The following is a 17,250-nucleotide window of genomic DNA, read 5'->3' as shown; positions in this document are numbered from 1 at the left end:
AGCCTCTTTTACTTCCAACTTTTGGACGACATTGCGGGCGAGGAGGAATGCTGATTCGAAAACGGAGGTTATTAAGCCAGGGGTTGCGGGACAAGCTCCGCTGCCGAAAGAGTTGAGTCGACCGACGGTCAGGTTCTGCCGAGAGATGAAAATTGACCACAAGAGTACAAGCACGTACAATGTCGTAGAGCAAGGTCTTGAAGACGATGCGGGAGCCAGCAGGGGCGTTGAAGAGATATCGACGTTGAGAGATAGTGTGATGTTGCAGCTTGACTACGGAGATGGTGCAGATGACTGGGGAAGCTGAACTACATTAGGGATAAAATAGACAACCTAGGCCGAAGTCGTGCCGAGATTCAGGACGGGAATGTAGACTGGTCAAATGATAGACACTGAGGGATTTGAGGCGTAGGGGCTATAGAGAGCATCATGTCATTACTTGGCTTCTACATAGGGGAATTGTCTATTATTTGGCTTCCCGACGAAGCATTGACGAATAGGATGCATAGTTTACACGAAACTTTGCGTCTACCCTATTGAATACAGCACAAGTCCCAATGAGCTTCCGTAAAATCATGGTAACACTGAGAGTATAGTAGATCGATATTCATCGTGACAAAAGCCGTGAGCCAGTCTTCCACATGTCTATGTGATCGCTGATGTCGTCTTCCAGCAGTAATTGATGCCATCGTGCTGTTGACTTCGTGCCTAAGTAGCTATTAGGGGGTACTTGAGGCTCTATGGATATAGGTAAAGTAGGTAACATCAAGTTATTACCCTCAGAACGCGGTTTCGTTGGAATTGCTCAGCATAATTACATGTATTTACGATCGACGGCATGACTGACGCTAACTATATCTATTGGTGTGTACATCTAAATGGTCTTCGATGCTGTGAGAATGTCTAGAACAACCCGTAGCTGAGTCATCAATACAGGCTCCTTTACTTTCCGTGCCATGAGTATGCCTGACTTGAGGGCATTTTTAATTTCTCTTCCATTGATATCAACCTCTGCCAATGACTGAAAGTTAGCCTCGACAAGACCGTGCTTGATACTGTTCTCCTTTAGCAGATTCTCCCAAAGGCTCTTTCGGGCCTCGCTGGTCAGCCCAGGAAGTCGGATGTTAATGTGAATGCGCGACTTGATTGCCTCGTCAATAACCGTGGCGCGATTTGTTGTGATGATCAGAGTGCCTGAATAGTATTCTAGAAGTTGAAGGAAAACTTGAACACGGTTAGCTCTCAAAGTGCCGTGTTTGAAGAGTCTAGTAGTTTTGGAGCAACTCACTGGAGACCAATCTATTGCGGTGGAGATCAGATGTCGTCCGCTTCTCAAGAAAAACATCGCCCTCGTCGAGTAACAGTACGGCATCCCACTTAGATGCGATGTCTAACACTAGCTTCAGCCTTGCCTCAAGCTCTTCGGCATCGAATCCCAGTTGACAAGCGCTGACTGCATATAAAGGAGCGCGCATCTTTTCGGCCATTGCAGAAACTGTCAGATGTATCGCGTAATGCTAGACAGCATAGGGGCTTTGGGGAACTTACCGACTTCAGCTGTTAGAGTCTTGCCAACACCTGTGTCGCCACTGAGGAGGAGAACCAAGCCCTGGCCTGGTCATAATTAGCCTTATGTCCTTCATTCTTCACCCAGATGAAAAGCTTGCCGTACCCTTCTGCTCAATGAAATCATCAAAGCCATCTTCAGCAAGCATCTGCTCCTCAACTAGAGATAGCAAGAGATCTTTGTACCCATTGGGGAGGATGAGGTTCGATGTGCAGGTGTCGTTCCACCCAATTTCGCGGACATCATCCACAGTGAACTTGGCTACAAAGTCTCATCAGTTCGCTCCTTTCGTATGCTTGGCAAGGGACACTCACCCCAAGCCTTCGATTTCAAGGAGTACCCCCAGCCCGAACTGTACTTCCGCAAAAAAGAAACTCGCTATTCCTGACTAATTTGAAGGATCTTTCGAATGAAGTCACGTCGTCTTGGTCTGAGCTCAAGGGCCTCAGGAACACGGCCTTAGCAGGGTTGTTATCGTCAAATGTCTCGGGGTCAATAATAATACGCCCAGTTGACTACCGAATGTCTTAGCTACGAGTAAGGTGAGAGAAAGGATCAGGGAGAGCGACTAGCATACCTTTCTCGGCTGCCAAGCTTCTTTGCGCCCAATGTACCACTCTTGACCGTTACACTTCTTGTGATGGAAGCCAGAGAGCTCTGCAAAGCGCCGTCCCCGACGAACCAGAACTTCCTTGATCCCCTCTGCCTCTGGGTTGTACTTAAGGGGGGCTGACGGGTAACCTTGCGATTGACGCTGTGTCCTTGAAGCAAGGTATCTCCAAGCATGTGCCTGCAAGTCCAAAAGTCTTGCCATCCGTGTCGATGAAGTCGCATCTGAGCCTGTAACTCTCTTTCGAATATGCACCCTTCCGAGCTCTTACAGCCTGTCCCAACTCGTCTGCGGAGAGACAGATCTCACCACGGGGAAAGATTGTCTAGAGAAGGGGATATGTGATCAAGCTATTAGATAGGAGGCCGTTCACCTCATCGAAGAAGTCGCCTAGTTCTGTGGACAGGACTTCGTAAAGCAACTTGAAATGCTGCAAGTCTTCCTCGTCTTCTGACTTTTTAGACATTTCTGTCATCGCCGCTCATCGGTGAAAGACATTCTCAAAAGGCCGCCGAAGAACGAAATCCCTAGAAGTGATGGCGGAATCAGTGCCGCGGAGGACGTCTCGTAAGGTGCCCTTCAATTGCTCGCTGTGTACCAAGATGGAATGCAACGACAGCGACTTTTCCCTTTCATGATCTCGATTGCGGCGAACTGTGATGACTGTTCCGGTCGCAGCCTCCTTCTTCTTCTCTGGTTCTTCTTCAACCCAGTTGATGCAGCAGTTGCATTCCTTCTTGCCTTCATAATGGTTCTGGACGGCTTTCTTGCTGAGCTCATCTTTTTCGCCAGAATTGGAGTCCTTATCAGAGTCATCATCTGTGTCTTGTTGGGCGGAGAAGTCGGACTTTGGAATCTCTTCTGGACTGGGTTCTGACAATCGTTTTTCAACTGCGGTTTTGGGCTTGTCGATGGTCTCCCCGGTGCTCAGAAACGACTCGTCGCCTGCAGACTGTAATTCTGCCATGATATCCTGTGAAGTTACTCAAGCAAAGCTATGTGTTGTCGGTTCCTGCATCTGGAAAATGAAGTGAGCAGAAAGTTGCTGGAGGAACATGCCCCTTTTCAGCGATGCATTTGGAGTCTTTCTGATTCATTCGAGATCAGGCTGCCGTACGCGCCCATGATGGCGAACTGGCATTGATGCCGCCAGCTGCTTACTCTGCATAGATACAAGGCTAGGCCACTGCAAAACATTGCCGTGGCGAGGAAAACAGAAATATTTCCCCCTTTGCTCAAGTTTCATTGGCTTACTTTTGGTCGTTTCGTGCAGTTGGCGACAAACTTGCAGTAGTGCGTTTTCGTCACAAGCAGTCATTCGCTTCTGATCATGGGAAAGGATGCATGTCAGACGTGGCAAGGCAGACAGTTGAGCACTCAGCCACAAGCTTGCCTGTACAAACTGGTTGTTTTTATTGAGGATTGCGACTATCGGCTACAGCTACCTAACACGAGTTTCTGGGCTCCTGATACTTGGACTGACATGAGATTTTCAATACCTGTCCACATGTAAGCTCCCACGTCTGGGCTCTTGTTCACCTCATTCCTAATCTTTAGTATCTCTGGGCTAAGCCTGTAGTGATCCCACATATCAAGTAGCCAGATATTGGAACTTTGTTCAATTCATATTTGACTCATCATGTCAATTTCAGCGAATTTCGCCGCCGACAGTCTTCCTTTCTTGCAGCATGCATCGCTCAACTGCGAAAGATCAATCCGCATTGTTATTTTGAGTCCGTCAATTGAGTTGGACGATCCAATTCAATGCGATTTGAGAGAGATACAACTGGGAAGCTCATCGCAGGAGACAACACCATACGAAGCGCTCTCGTACGTCGGGGGCGGGAGACGTGGCGAGCACCCGATACAGTGCAACGGTTGCCGTGTTGACGTCACGAAGAAATGCTTAGAAGCTTTGCGTCATTTGCGGTATCCCAATCGAGAACGTGTGTTCTGGATTGACGCAATCTGTATCGACCAGTCCAGTATTCCGGAGAAAAACGTCCAGGTAGCGTTGATGGGAGACGTGTACAGATTCGCCGAGCGCACAGTTGTTTGGATTGGAACAGTTGAGTCCCCTGATAAGTTACTGCTCTCCTTATTTCGACGATGCAGATGGGTGGGACTCTTGCTGAGAGGTTCGCCGGAAGCAACGCGCTCGACACCGCGACGTGAGTTGTACCTCTTACGCACAACCTTGCGGAACCAGCCGCGGAGGCCGCACATGCCGTGCTTGCTCTTGGAGCTTAGGCTTATACGTCTGCAGTCCCAATCAGAAGCGTCTTGAAGGCCATCGAGCTTCTGACCATGGTCTCTTGGTTTACCAGGACATGGAAGCTGTAAGAAATGTGCTTATCTAGGCATGTCATTATCACACTAGGAAAGTCTTCCCTTTCTTGGGAATCTTTGAGTGTCTGTCTCAAGCACTGGACCACTCTCGCGGGTCGCAAATTTGGGCACCGAACAAGCGAGTTTGATTTTGTCAATCTCGGGGACAGCTTTGGGATAAAAATGAATTATCGCTCAGCCTTACTCGGAGAGAAACACGAGCACTCGGATATCCCAAAGCTGACCTCTGCATACCTCGCGATTCGGTTGATAAGGACGATCAGAAGGAGAAACGCAATGGACAAACGTGACCAGAGCTTTTCACTCCATAACCTACTCGGAAGGCTCGGTATCAGCGTGCCGAATCCGGATTACACGAAACCCGTCACCAGAGTATATGAAGACCTCGCATTGGCCCTCTGCCTTCATTCGGGTTCATTCTGGGTTTTGCATATGAGTTCTAGCAAAGACAAAGTAGACGGACCGCCGTCGTGGGTTCCAGATTTCAGGCGAGTCAGCTCTGGCGGTTTTAAGGATCAGTGGGATTTGCTTTCGAATCCTCCGCCGATCACCGCTGAAGAGGTTTTGGCAATTAGTACAAAATAGACGCAACACCGGACAATTATTAATCAGAGCTCGACGCCTGCCACCTATAACGACGATCAGCGGATCCCATTTACCGAACGCAAGGTACTTTTCAACGACGGTGAATTATGGCGAAGATATCAAAGATCTAGTTCTGCCCGCAGTAGCTAAATGGTTCCTCTTTGCTGAAAGTCTGGAATTCTTTCCATCTCGAAGACGTGGTGCTGAAGCCTTGCTTGCTCTCATCGCGAGTCTAGCAACCAAAAAGACAAGCGACGATGAATTCAGACCCAAGGTGGTCATCACACAGACTTGGTGGGCAAACTTTTACAGGGGGCTCATGGTGGGTTTCACCGCCGAAGGACAACGGTCGACAAAGAAACTCCTCAAATCCGCTTCTCGGCATGGACGATGCGCGAGCGCACATGAAGGCTGCGAGAGACCCAATGCACAGTCCATTGGCTGGTCAATGATGAACGAGAATATGACAGACATTGACACAACGTCTAGCGTCTTGCTGGCTTGTCAGGGCCTGAGCCTTTGCCTGGTTGGCCAGGGCATGCTGGCAGTGTGCGACGGCCAAGTCCAACCCGGTGACGTGCCGGTGGTCGGGGCCGGGTTAATGAAAGAGCTGATTCTCCGACCAAGAGGCGAGGAGTTCGAAGTGGTCGGAACTGCTCGTATCCTGAACTTCGAGGATGACGAAATCCCAAAGCCGTTTTCTGGCTTGGACGATGACAGGCTGGAGACTTTGACTCTAGTCTAGGGAACCGCTGTCAACTAAGCCCTGTCCCTCCCTCCCCCGCCATGGGTTGGTCATTTTACGGATCGGAATTAGACCATATAAATGCCCTGTTTAAGGAAACAAAGCCTGTGCGAGTTGTGAAACGAAAACGAGAGTGAGTTGAGACGGTCTGGGTAGAGTCAAGGTTGTATCAACATTGAATCGGGAAACTCATTCGATAACATGACATGGGGGAGTCCGAGCTGGTAATGCTTGACTCGGCGATATCCCCTCACGTAACAATCGTGGTTCTTAACTGTTCTATACCCTGAGATTACACACGAAATTTAACATGGAAAAAAATGCATGAACGTAAGAATGTTTGGTAGAATATCAGGTCGCCAAGAGCTGTAGCCAAGTAGTGGCTGTTGCATTATTGAGTCGGCGGTAGGGACGCAATCTCGTCTTGAAAACCGAGCCGGTGGGAGTACGAAGATAACATATCCAGCATATCCAACTCGAGTGGTCTGAATCATCTGGACTTTCGGTACCTGAAACTAGAACTCGAACTAAGTTGCTTCTTTAGGGAACCGATATGAAATGTATGTGGCTCGCATTACCAAATCGCGCCGCTCGCCGGCCATCACAACGCCGTACCCATGGCTTCATCTTGCACAACCTCCTACAACCTTGGCCCTGTTGATAGGAGACAGCCTGCAGGAAATAACGCTCCGCTCACATCGCGGATGTCGCTGCTCCCACACCAAAAGTCAAGACCGTCTCAACTTTGCCTCATGAGAGAGCCGGCAGTCCCAAATTTCAGGCTAGGCTCATTGGTGACATCGGGACCTGCGGCAGCCAAGTCGCTTTGGGATGGGTCTGGCCCTGCCATCACTTCCCTTTCATTCGCATTATATGGACGGCGTAGTCGTGTTCAAACCTCATTCTAAGATTCCTTGCCCACCTACTATCCGTCACCTCATAATCCAAACCCACAGAGTTGGAACGATCTGAAGTTCCTCCTCGTTTGTCTCCTCCCTCCCTTCCCACCACACTCTCTTTAATCTTAAAGGAAGCAGAACTTCAACTTCTTTCGTCCAAGGAGACGGGCTTCCGGCAGGCTCACGATGTTACTACGTTCTCTGTTGTCTTTTACCTTTGCTGCGGTCACAGTTCTCGCCGCTCCTGTCTCTATACAACATGCCAAGTACAAGCGCGACCTAGCAACGATTCAAGCTGCCCTGAACACAATCAACTCTGCGCTTCAAGGTCTCGATAACTCTGTGAAAGCCACCAACACGGTCACCCTCGGAGGCGGGATCCAGCTTTTGAACGCCGTCGGCAACGTAAAGAGTTCCATTGAAGACGCCACGACCCAGGTCCAGGGATCTGAGGTCCTCAACAAAAAGGATGCGCTCAACCTCAAGGCTGCTACGGATGCTCTCACAAATAACGTCAAGGTCACCATCAATGACGTTGTAGCGAAGAAGTCTCTGGTTGACTCTCTGGGCGCAACACCGCTGGTGGCTGTTGCTCTTCAGGATCAAAAGTCTGCTAGTGTCGCCCTCGCCCAGGCTCTTGTCAGCAAGGTCCCTCCCGAACTTAATGGTGATGCGCAAAAGAGCGCGACAGCTCTCAGCACCGTTCTGGACCAAGGCATTGGCGTCTTTGGCGGCACCTCAGTTCCGCCTCTTCCCGCCGCACCTCCACCAGGTCCACCGGCCGCCCCTCCCGGTGCCACGACTGTTTGCCAAGCCGTTATGCCGGACGGCACTGCCGTTGGGCTAGCGACTGCCATCGACAATCCCCCGCCTCCCCCCCCTGCTGCTGCCCCGGAGGCTCCAGCAGAAGCTCCGGCGGCGGGACCAGGTGGTGGAGGAGGATTACTGGGTGGACTAATGGGATTGCTTGGCCTAAGGAAGCATTAAAGCAAGGATACAAACGTGTACGATCAAGCAGGAGTTTGGACATGGGCGCGGGGATGTATTGCGGCAGGGTCCGTCACGAACATGCTAAGCGGCCGTCATAAATAAAATTGGAGAATCTCTCTCGAAATTAATATACCTTGAACTTCAGAGAGACAAAATTCCGTTTAATAAGTTCTGACGAGCACTCGCTCAATGTCCTCTTTTACGGCTGTGCTCTTACATCTGATCTTGACCGTTTCCATCTCCGTATTACAACACATAGGCTATGTAGCAAAGATGTACCAAGATCAACAGCAGAGACATTTGAAATGCCTTAAAGGATCAGTAACTCTAGACACTTCCGTCCATCCGGTCGAATTTCACGGAAAGGTTTGCCTTGCGAGTAACGGGTGAAGATTTATACACTAACGTGAATTACTATATACCATAATTGGCAAATATGTACTGGAACTTCATCATACTGCTGTCATTCCAGCAACCAAGCTAATCCCGCTCATACCCTTTCCGGTTTCCCACTACATTTACTGTCTAAATTCATACTCATAAGCCCTCTATTTCAAGGGGTTCCCCTCCCGCTCCTGTGCTGTAAACTTTTGTACTGATGACCGTCGAGCAAGAGGCCGTCCCTCGTAAGGGCCGAGACCTTCCCGATCAAGACTCAGGGGAATCTCTCCAGACGTTGCCTGGCTTTCTGGTCGCAAAGGTGTTCTCGCGTCTTCTGGGTCCGTGTATCTGCTGAACCGCGACTGAATGAACAACGGCTGTGCTACACCATAATGACTGACTGGTGGTGTTTGGAAAGGATTGTCTCTGAACTCGGGCTGACCGACTTCAACCTCGTTCAAATACGGTGCTGCAGCAGACCTGCGCACTGACATCATCCGAGAGATGCCACCGCCAGCAGACCTCATAGAGCCACGCATGGACCTGACAGACCCACGGATCGATCTGACACGGCTGTATGCTTCTGGTCTGGGTGGTAGTACGACAGGCTTCTCGCCGTTCATACGTCTTGTGCTGAAGGCTACAATGGTGCGGCCAGAGCCATCTCTGCCCAGGCCAGAGGAGTCGACAACTTCATACGGGTGGCCTAGTCCGGCCAGCTCATCTTCAATTTCTTCTCTGGTGAGAAGTGCAGCCTCGTAGTCTTCTTCACCAGGCTTCGGCTTCCTGGAGTAGTCTCCTGGGCCCTTCGATCCATTGGGGACGTGGAACAAAAGATCGATGCGGGCAACAGCATAGAAGACCACAACGAAAATCTCCAACATGAAACCGGTGGTGTAAAACACTTCTCTGCTGAAGAGTTTGTTTGGTGTATTGGGTGGCTCGGCCATCAGAGTCGCCGCGAGACGCACAGCGTGACCACCGATGAGCAAGGTAGCGCCAATGAAGAGGACGGCAATCTTCTGGTGAGTATCACCTTGCCCGAACCTCTCGGGTCGAGGTCCCGGAATCACTGCTGCAATAATGACGATGATGACTGGCAGGACCGCGAGAAGCATGATCCACGAGACACCAGCTTTGAGGACGTTGAGTGCCGTGTCGACGCGGTCTTGGTCCTCAATCTTGAAGAATGAGACACCAATCGATGTACTGTTTGAGACAACCACGGCCGGCACTGAGAAAAGAAAGAAGAGGATGAAGACCCGGAAAGCGGGGTGCCATCCAAAGTGAGGATGGATTGACCGAACAATTCTTTGGGCAAAGAAAATATTGACCACCATCACCACGACAGCTCTGCAATCAAATTAGTAACGTTACTTTTGGTGTGAAAATTTGATGAAGGACGTACCCTCCGAATTGGACGATGAGTGCGACGAGAATTACTACTCGGCCCTTCTCAAACGCCCAAACGATTCTCATGATACAAGTGACAGTTCTGACCATGCAGAAGTCGAACATGAGATCCGATAGCAAGAACTTGTGACCGCGTTTGGCATTGGCTCGGTAGATCCTAATGTGCGTGTACGCACCAGCCGCGAAGAGCAGCAGGAAGAGGAAAGTGACCGGTACATCGATGTTAGTCGTGGGGTCGCCGCCGATGAAGGCACCTTGGGCGGGATCAACAAGTCTCTCGGCGGGAGGCTGGGGCGCTGCTCCTTGCGGAGGAGGCTGCTGTACTGCAGCGCCAGTCGTGCTAGCCGGAAGAGCGATCGGCATCGATGTCGTTGTTCTTACTTGGCTTGTCGTTGTCGGTGCCGGGGGTGGAGAAAAGACTGGTGGAGCTGCCGTAGTGGACGGAGCTTGCAGTGTTGTTGATGTTGTTGTTGGCGGCGGCGGCGGCGGCGGCGGAGGAGGAGGTGCCACGGACGAAGATGTTATTATGGTGGTTGGCGGCGGAATCGATATCGATGTAGATGTCGTCGTTGGCGGTGGGGGTGGAGGCGGCGGCGTAGTTGTCGACGTTGTCGATGTTGAGGTTGGCGGGGAGGCGGCGGCGGAGGGGGTGGAGGAGGTGGAGTTGTTGCAACGGCCGCTGTTGTTGATGCTGGTGTCGTTGTTATTGAATCAGCTTGTTGCTGTCCAGTTGGTAGCTCCGCGATGAAGGAAGTTGCATCGGCAAGCTGCCTCTCTTCCAATTGAACTGGTTGCAGAGGCACAAGTTGAAGACCGGCTGCTGCAGCTGCCGCCGCTATCGTAGCGGCTTTAAGGAGCCACATGTTGGTGCGTGAGATGAATGAGGGCCTCGTATGCCTCTCAAGGGTTCTCTCAGATGCGATGAGAATTAGTTTTAAGCCATGCCAGCATGTGGTATCGTGGGAGTGTATGTCAGATGCCTTGATGGCCGATCTCGAAAATGAATTAAGAAGCAAAAGAACGCTAGCACATGAAGAGAAAAAGACAGACTTGTCACCTTACACCACCTCGAGATATGAGGTTGTCAACCGCCTGCTGAAGAGGAGGAGCGGAGGCTTAAACAGAGCAAGGATTTGGTGCAACCCAGGCCCCGGTCGGAAAAGTCGGCTGGGAACATTGACGACTTGATTACCCTGAAAGGTGGTGTGCGGTCCTTTCAAGGAGGCTTACTGCTTGGTCATCCCGGAAACAGAACATAGCCGTGTCAAGATCCTCTTCGTGGCGTGCGTCACTCGGATCTGTGTGTAAGTTGATAGAGTTAGAGAAGGGGTTTCAGCGACAGGGTCTGCCCGCCACACACCCGCGCGGATACATGCACCATCCCTTTTTTCCACTACACCCGCTATGATTTTCCTATAGTCCGATCTTGAACTTTGGGCGGTGGGGTTGAAAAGACGACGAGCATACCCCCTCAATTGAGCCACTTCTCATGGGATGCGGCCTATCACGCCCCAGACGGTCAAAGGGTTTTGACGTTCTGAGGCAGCTCCGTGACAGCCTGTGAAAGATGAGATGACCGTCCGACATACCCGGTCTCCTTGCGCTATCATCTTTAATCGGAATGGGGGAAATATGGCACCCAATGAAACATCCAGAGCGTGGGAAAAAAAGACTGGGTGGAAGGCCGGTAGGAAGCCGGTAAGCAGCCGGCACATGGGATTATGAGTGAGGCGTACATGGACCACAAGGCCGATTCACCGACGCTCTACATCCCACGTACCAGCCGCAGCACACCACAACTGAATCGCGGGTCGAAGTCATCGTCCGAAAAAAGTAATCTGGTAGTAGGATTGCAAGGCTCGGATTGTGTGTGCCTGTGGCCGGTCAGCCGGTCTGCTGCCAATCACAACGGATACGGATACGGGGTTCGTCTCTTGGATTCCGGGATTGCATAGGGAAAGTCTACCGACCACCCTCAACGTAAACCGTCTCGTAGGCTTCAAGCTGCATAATCACTCCATGCAGCCCTCAATCGCGGCATAGGTTCGACAAAGAGTCCCGGAAGAAGGTCGCCAGGGAGCTCTAGCCAACAGAACATGATGTGGAGGCATTGATCGTCGCGACTCTCTCACTTCGGAATATTTGTTGATGCTTATCTAGGTTCAGATGGCAAAACACGGCATATGAGTATGGAGGCTACATTACCATTTCTAAGCATTTCATGATCATATTAAGCCTTGAGTCCGCAACATTGCATGGCATTAAACCCGATGTGTCTACATGTACAAAGCGATGGTGCTAATATCGAGATCGGGCCCTGACGTCGCTATCATCATTGACGGCGTAGTTGGGCCCTGTGGCCCTACAGGAAGGCTGATGTCAACTAGTCGTCTAATGTCGCCTTGGTCAGGACTGTCCCTGGTTCTAAAGCCCACATATTTGAGATCATGAGTCTCTCCTCGATCGATGTTTGTCTGAAGCGGCTCAAATGGGTAATGGAGGGTGACATATGGGCATCGAGGGCACGCAATAAGCGGCATGCTCTCCTATTGGCCGAGTGGCCTTGTCTTTGACACCCCGCATGCGTTTCTACATTAAGAACAGCATATGCTTGCTACCCCACCTATATTGGCTGTTAGTTATACAAACACATACTCTTTTAGTGCTGACGGGAGCAATTTAAGCTTGATGATGCCCTTGTCCATCAAGTGCTTGGGGCGATGCATGCCATCTCATTCAGCCGCGATCCTTCAGGACAATATAAAGGATTGGGATTCCCGAATTGCTGACGGGGCTGGGTTTTCGGTCGCCGATAGAATCTCACAACTGGAAGAGTTATCACCGGTGAGCACACGCGAGTTCTTCCAAAAATGGGAAATCCGTACATCATGTGGCACTAGACGTTGGACGAATAATGGCTCTCAATCGGGCAGCACAGTTTGGCGTTCCTCTTCGATTGCGTTCGTTTCTACAGTAGTGGCGTTGAAGTAATGCGGCGCTTGTCATTACTGGGATGCATAACATGAGCCGTATCTAAAGTAATCGATTGGATGCCACAGAAGCCTCAGTGTGTAGGTATGACGGTCGATCAGCCTTATCTTCTCGCATGCAGCTTGCAATGGCTAGACGGTGGCGAAGTACCTCGCCTCTCGATCACCAGCTCTGTCCTCTCTGACAGTATGATAGTCAAAACTGAGATGATCAAGAATGGGTAGAAGATCCGAGTTGACAGCCTTCCTGATGGAAGTCTATTCATTTCCAATTGGCACGGTCGCTGGGAGCGGACATCGCAAAATCGCAACATCCGGTCTGCACTGACAGCCGGTAGGCTTGCTAGACGTCAGCTGTTCTTTGACGAGAGTGAGCCAAACCTAGACCTAAATTCACTTCACTGGAAGTATTCTCTGCGGCACCTTCTGATTGCCAAGGTCTTTCGAATCCATTGAGTGTCGCTCTTCTCGACAAAGCATGTTGACTCCAGCCGTAGAGCTCATCGAGCCTCAAATGAAACTATGAGCGATGATGTAAGCCGATTGGCCAACACGCGAACTTGCCTTTGAACAGAGGTTAGGTTGTTTCACCAAAACGAAAGGCGTCTTGGTAGTCCAAGATTAGTTAGTCCTCTCTTGAGGAGAAAACTAGGTTGCTTAACCTCTAATCTTCAATCAATCAATCATGATCATAACGCCACCGGGACCTAGGTCTTCTGATTTATCCCGTCCCTGCCGCCTTCGGGAGGCCGAGGCATTGCGGTGCCTGACAGCAAACGTTAAAATATTCTAGTGCCAGTTTACTCAACGAACGGATTCGCCTCCAACCGCCCTCCAAAACCTGCTCACAGACATTCGCATAATCTTACTTGACATCACATCAGGGGAACTGGGCCACCGAGACTAAGGTGCAAGAAATTAACTTCCCGTGTCTCGATTTCCCAGGAATCCCAAATGCTCTAGAACTTTGGCGATTCTCGGCCCGGCCTCTTGCTTTGCGCTCACCTGTCATGGTCCCATATTCTCCGCTTCACCATGAATATTGGTTCTGTTCGGACACTCGGTCCAACTTCTCCCTAAAGAGCCGCGATCGCGAACAAAATTGACGGAGGCAAAAAGCGTCATATGGTACCTGAATTGGCATCCCTCTGCATTGAATGATAACGAAGAGGCAATTTTGCACGGCTGAGGTCACTGCTAGAAGTGCGGGCCGAAATCTACAGACTAGTCGTGAAGCTGAACTTCAGATATCGCAAGTATCGACTGGAACTAAGGTGGCCTAGGCTGAAGTCGGCCTGTGTGTGCAAGAACTCTCGGTCATACTTTAAGCAGCCAGAGTAATCAAGGAACTTTTTTTTTTTTTTCAGCCCCGGACTGTCGGACTCTCTCACATCTCTTGGGCATTCTCCTCGGGCTGCAGAACTTTTTACGGATTGATCCTTTTGAATATCAGCAATAGGGCTGGAAATGCATCGGATATTCCACTTGTACGAAATCTCACGTCAGATGGGGCTTACAAGGCCACATCACCTGAAGGAATACGATTGCCGAGCGATGCAGTGTTAGTGCTTCCTTGCTGGTGCTTACTCACACGGCTCACACAGCTGGTGGCTGCAAACATACGTCCCCGCATCTTGGCTTCAGGATGAGTACGAAGGTTTCTAGAAGCTGAGCAAGCTTGCTTCTATGACCAGTGCCTCAAACTGGAGCTTTCACAAAGTACCTCACCTTGGTTCATTTTCAGATTACAATCTAGACTAAAGTCAAAATCATCTCGTTAATCTCACAGCATGGTATTACGCTGGATTCTATTGTACGATGAAACATGCATCCTTCATTGTGACATCTAGAAGTATTGCTGCATCATGGCGACTGTGTGCTCGATATTCTGATATAAAATCGCCCACACTACTGTGTTTAGATTCCTCCTGGGGCCTCGGGATCATTCACTCGTTGGGAGACGGGGCCTCGGACTAGGCCAAATATTGCGCTCCGGATCCCCGAAAGCGAGCCCTTCTCCATCAAGAGCGGGGAAGATCAGTGACTACTGAAAATGTCTTGATGTCAAACACGAATGACGAGCCACCCGAGGCTACCTTTCAGTCTTTGGTTCTTTAGCTCGGCAACTAAGTCCGCTGGCGTGGTACTAACTGTAGGCCGTGGCACCAGATCACCCACAAGGGTTCCAGCGAGCTTCCGAGAACTGCTGCGGGGTAGCAGTAGATTGCCATGCTCGTCAACATTGCGGAGGAACTCAAAGCCCCGTTGTGCCGAGTTCCCATTCTATGGTGGCCCGTTGTTGAAAGATAGTGCAGTTGATGAAGCATTCACCTTGGGCACTCTAGACAAAGTCGGACTAAGCGCCCGGCTAAAGCACGCCGGCGTTTGTTGCCCTGAAGAAGCGGGTTAGTATCTGCGAAGGATTCAACGCGACGTCGCGGGCCTCGGTAGGAATCTGCTCCTGGCACTCCATACGCTTTTCGGCGGAGATAAGATCACATTTCGTTCACTTCGAGGTCAGCAAGAAGTTCAAAATACGACACGCGTAGTGGCATCAATACCGACCAACGGAATCCTACACATTGACCAGGCACCACTCGGACCAACTGTCTTGTTTGGCAGAGGAAAGTAGAACATATCAATAAGCATGTCGTCAGAAAACCTATTTCCCAGGCCGCCATACGACGCCCAACTAGTCCCGGCCCTGGACCGCATGACGGCTTATCCGCGGTCAAGGGATGGCATAGTCCACGGGCGACAGCTACGAGCGACCGCAATGGCACCTATGCAAGCAGCGATTCGAAACGATGAAGAATTACTGGTCGAGGACCGCAAAATTGCCGGGCCCGACGGAGAGATCCCCATCGTCATCTTACAGTCTCGGAACCCGAAGACGGCAAGCGGCGAACGTCCTGGCATCGTATTCTACCACGGCGGCGGCATGGTTCTCGGCGACGCCTTTCTTGGTATCCAGCCGTTCGCGCGCATGGCAAAGGACTTTGACGCCGTCGTCGTCAGCATAGAGTACCGCCTGGCACCAGAGCACCCGGCGCCCGCGCCGCAGGATGACTGCTACGCGGGTCTCCTCTGGACAAGCGAGCACGCGCAGGAGCTGGGCATCGACTCCGCGCGCCTCATGATCGCAGGCGTCTCGGCGGGCGGCGGTCTCGCGGCTGGAGCGGCACTGAGGGCGAGGGACACGAGCGGGCCGAAGCTCTGCGCGCAGCTGCTCGTATATCCTATGCTCGACGACAGGGACACAGGCATATCCAAGAAGCAATTCAGGGACGACAAATGCTTTGACGCGCTTGACAACAACGCTGCATGGGGCTGCGTCTTGGGTGAGAAGGCAGGCGTGGAGGACGCGGACGTGAGTCCCTATGTCGCGCCGGGCAGGGCGACGGACCTCTCCGGACTGCCGCCGGCGTACATCGACGTCGGGACTGCGGAGCCGTTCAGGGATGAGAACGTGGCGTATGCTACGAAACTATGGGATAGCGGTGTGCAGGCGGATCTGCATGTCTGGAGTGGTGGATTCCACGGGTTCGACTTGCTGGGTCTCGCGGTAGGTTCAGATGTCGCCAAGGCTGCTCTCGAGACGAGAATGGGATGGGTCAGGAGACTATTCGGCGCGCAGTAGATGTCTGATACCAGCCCACGATCAAGTGGGATAACCATTAAGGGATAATTGCATGAGGTCAGTATGCTCGTTGTTCACCCATCGGTTGCCAAGCCTCTTGACTGCGTGTCGTCCCAAACTTAAGCCGCCTCCTGTCTGCAAACAGCTCAGTTCAGGGTAAACTCCTTGTTCTATCCGGACCACCGGTTGACTTCAAGGAGGCAGAGAAAGAATACCATCTGCGAATGCTTGCTTCGCTAGTGAAACGGACAACAAGAGCCCGCTATCCAGAACGCTGAAAGAGCTGGCAGAAACGCAGCCAGAACTTCACAATGAACTCGACTCAGCCACCTGTCTGATTGCCACTGAAACAGTCTGACCTTATTTCGGATACGCAAAATGTGCTGCAAGCGGTCAGATATCTCACTTCATTACCCCTTTATCGTCTAGCGGCTCGCCAAGCTGCTGCACGTCAACGTCAGATGAACAGATTAAGAGAAACGACGTCTGCAGTGTCCCAAATAAAACAAAACATACGAGCGCGCAGCCGCCGCCGGTCCACGTCAAACTCACCTTAGTCACAGGCGGCGCGCGGCTGGCTGGCGAACAGATCCTCTCGGGAGCCCTCCCCTCAACTCTGCCAGTGCGGTGGATAAACCTGACTCTGTCGTCTAAGCGCCAAACAAATTCAGCTAGGTCAAAGTGTCTAAGTGTCACTGTCGACAGGTCTCCAGGCCACCACACGCCAAACTCGGATGACGGAACCGAATTGACAAGAGCAGATATTCGAACAGTCAGGCAGAAAAGTCTCCACACGGAGGGAACGGGAAAGGAGAAAACATGAGGCAGGATAAGAGGCAGGAGAAACTCGATGTCCGACAAATTGGCTTGCATCTGGGAAGATGCCGGCGAGCCCGTCAAGAGGTGTGTGCCTCCGTTTCAGGGGTCTGACATGGTAGACCATGATTGCGCGGCTGCCGTCAGTGCGGGGACGAGGTCAACAACGGGGAGAGAAAAGATGAGAGGAAAATCTCAGAAACGCGATGCGGAATCTGCAAGGGGAAGAGAAACGATGGCCACTCCACTGTACTGAGGAAAGGGG

The 17,250-nt window shown here is 51.3% G+C and overlaps 5 protein-coding genes across 5 annotated transcripts; 2 read left to right on the top strand and 3 right to left on the bottom strand.

Moving 5' to 3' along the window:
- Positions 1-874: 874 nt before the first annotated feature.
- N0V96_006599 (uncharacterized protein) lies at positions 875-3,144 on the bottom strand (the record flags this gene model as incomplete). Its single annotated transcript, XM_065757771.1, has 4 exons — positions 875-1,194; positions 1,549-1,614; positions 1,673-1,823; positions 2,833-3,144. The coding sequence occupies 4 exons, from the start codon at positions 3,142-3,144 to the stop codon at positions 875-877; spliced, it is 849 nt and encodes a 282-aa protein (XP_065613688.1).
- Positions 3,145-6,941: 3,797 nt separating this feature from the next.
- On the top strand, positions 6,942-7,742 carry N0V96_006598 (uncharacterized protein; the record flags this gene model as incomplete). Its single annotated transcript, XM_065757770.1, has 1 exon — positions 6,942-7,742. One exon carries the CDS (start codon positions 6,942-6,944, stop codon positions 7,740-7,742), a length of 801 nt encoding a protein of 266 aa, XP_065613687.1.
- Positions 7,743-8,293: 551 nt separating this feature from the next.
- On the bottom strand, positions 8,294-9,644 carry N0V96_006597 (uncharacterized protein; the record flags this gene model as incomplete). Its single annotated transcript, XM_053195059.2, has 2 exons — positions 8,294-9,479; positions 9,535-9,644. 2 exons carry the CDS (start codon positions 9,642-9,644, stop codon positions 8,294-8,296), a joined length of 1,296 nt encoding a protein of 431 aa, XP_053047630.2.
- Positions 9,645-9,879: 235 nt separating this feature from the next.
- Positions 9,880-10,402, bottom strand: N0V96_006596 (uncharacterized protein; the record flags this gene model as incomplete). Its single annotated transcript, XM_065757769.1, has 2 exons — positions 9,880-10,230; positions 10,328-10,402. The coding sequence occupies 2 exons, from the start codon at positions 10,400-10,402 to the stop codon at positions 9,880-9,882; spliced, it is 426 nt and encodes a 141-aa protein (XP_065613686.1).
- Positions 10,403-15,305: 4,903 nt separating this feature from the next.
- On the top strand, positions 15,306-16,169 carry N0V96_006595 (uncharacterized protein; the record flags this gene model as incomplete). The annotated part of the gene is made up of 1 exon (XM_053195058.2): positions 15,306-16,169. One exon carries the CDS (start codon positions 15,306-15,308, stop codon positions 16,167-16,169), a length of 864 nt encoding a protein of 287 aa, XP_053047629.2.
- Between the last annotated feature and the right edge of the window lie 1,081 nt (positions 16,170-17,250).

This window comes from Colletotrichum fioriniae (assembly GCF_027942845.1).
Source record: "Colletotrichum fioriniae strain IMI 355084 chromosome Unknown scaffold_7, whole genome shotgun sequence".
Lineage (NCBI taxonomy): Eukaryota > Fungi > Ascomycota > Sordariomycetes > Glomerellales > Glomerellaceae > Colletotrichum > Colletotrichum fioriniae.
The sequence above is the reverse complement of the archived record's forward strand: the minus strand, read 5'-3'. Positions and strand labels throughout refer to the sequence as shown.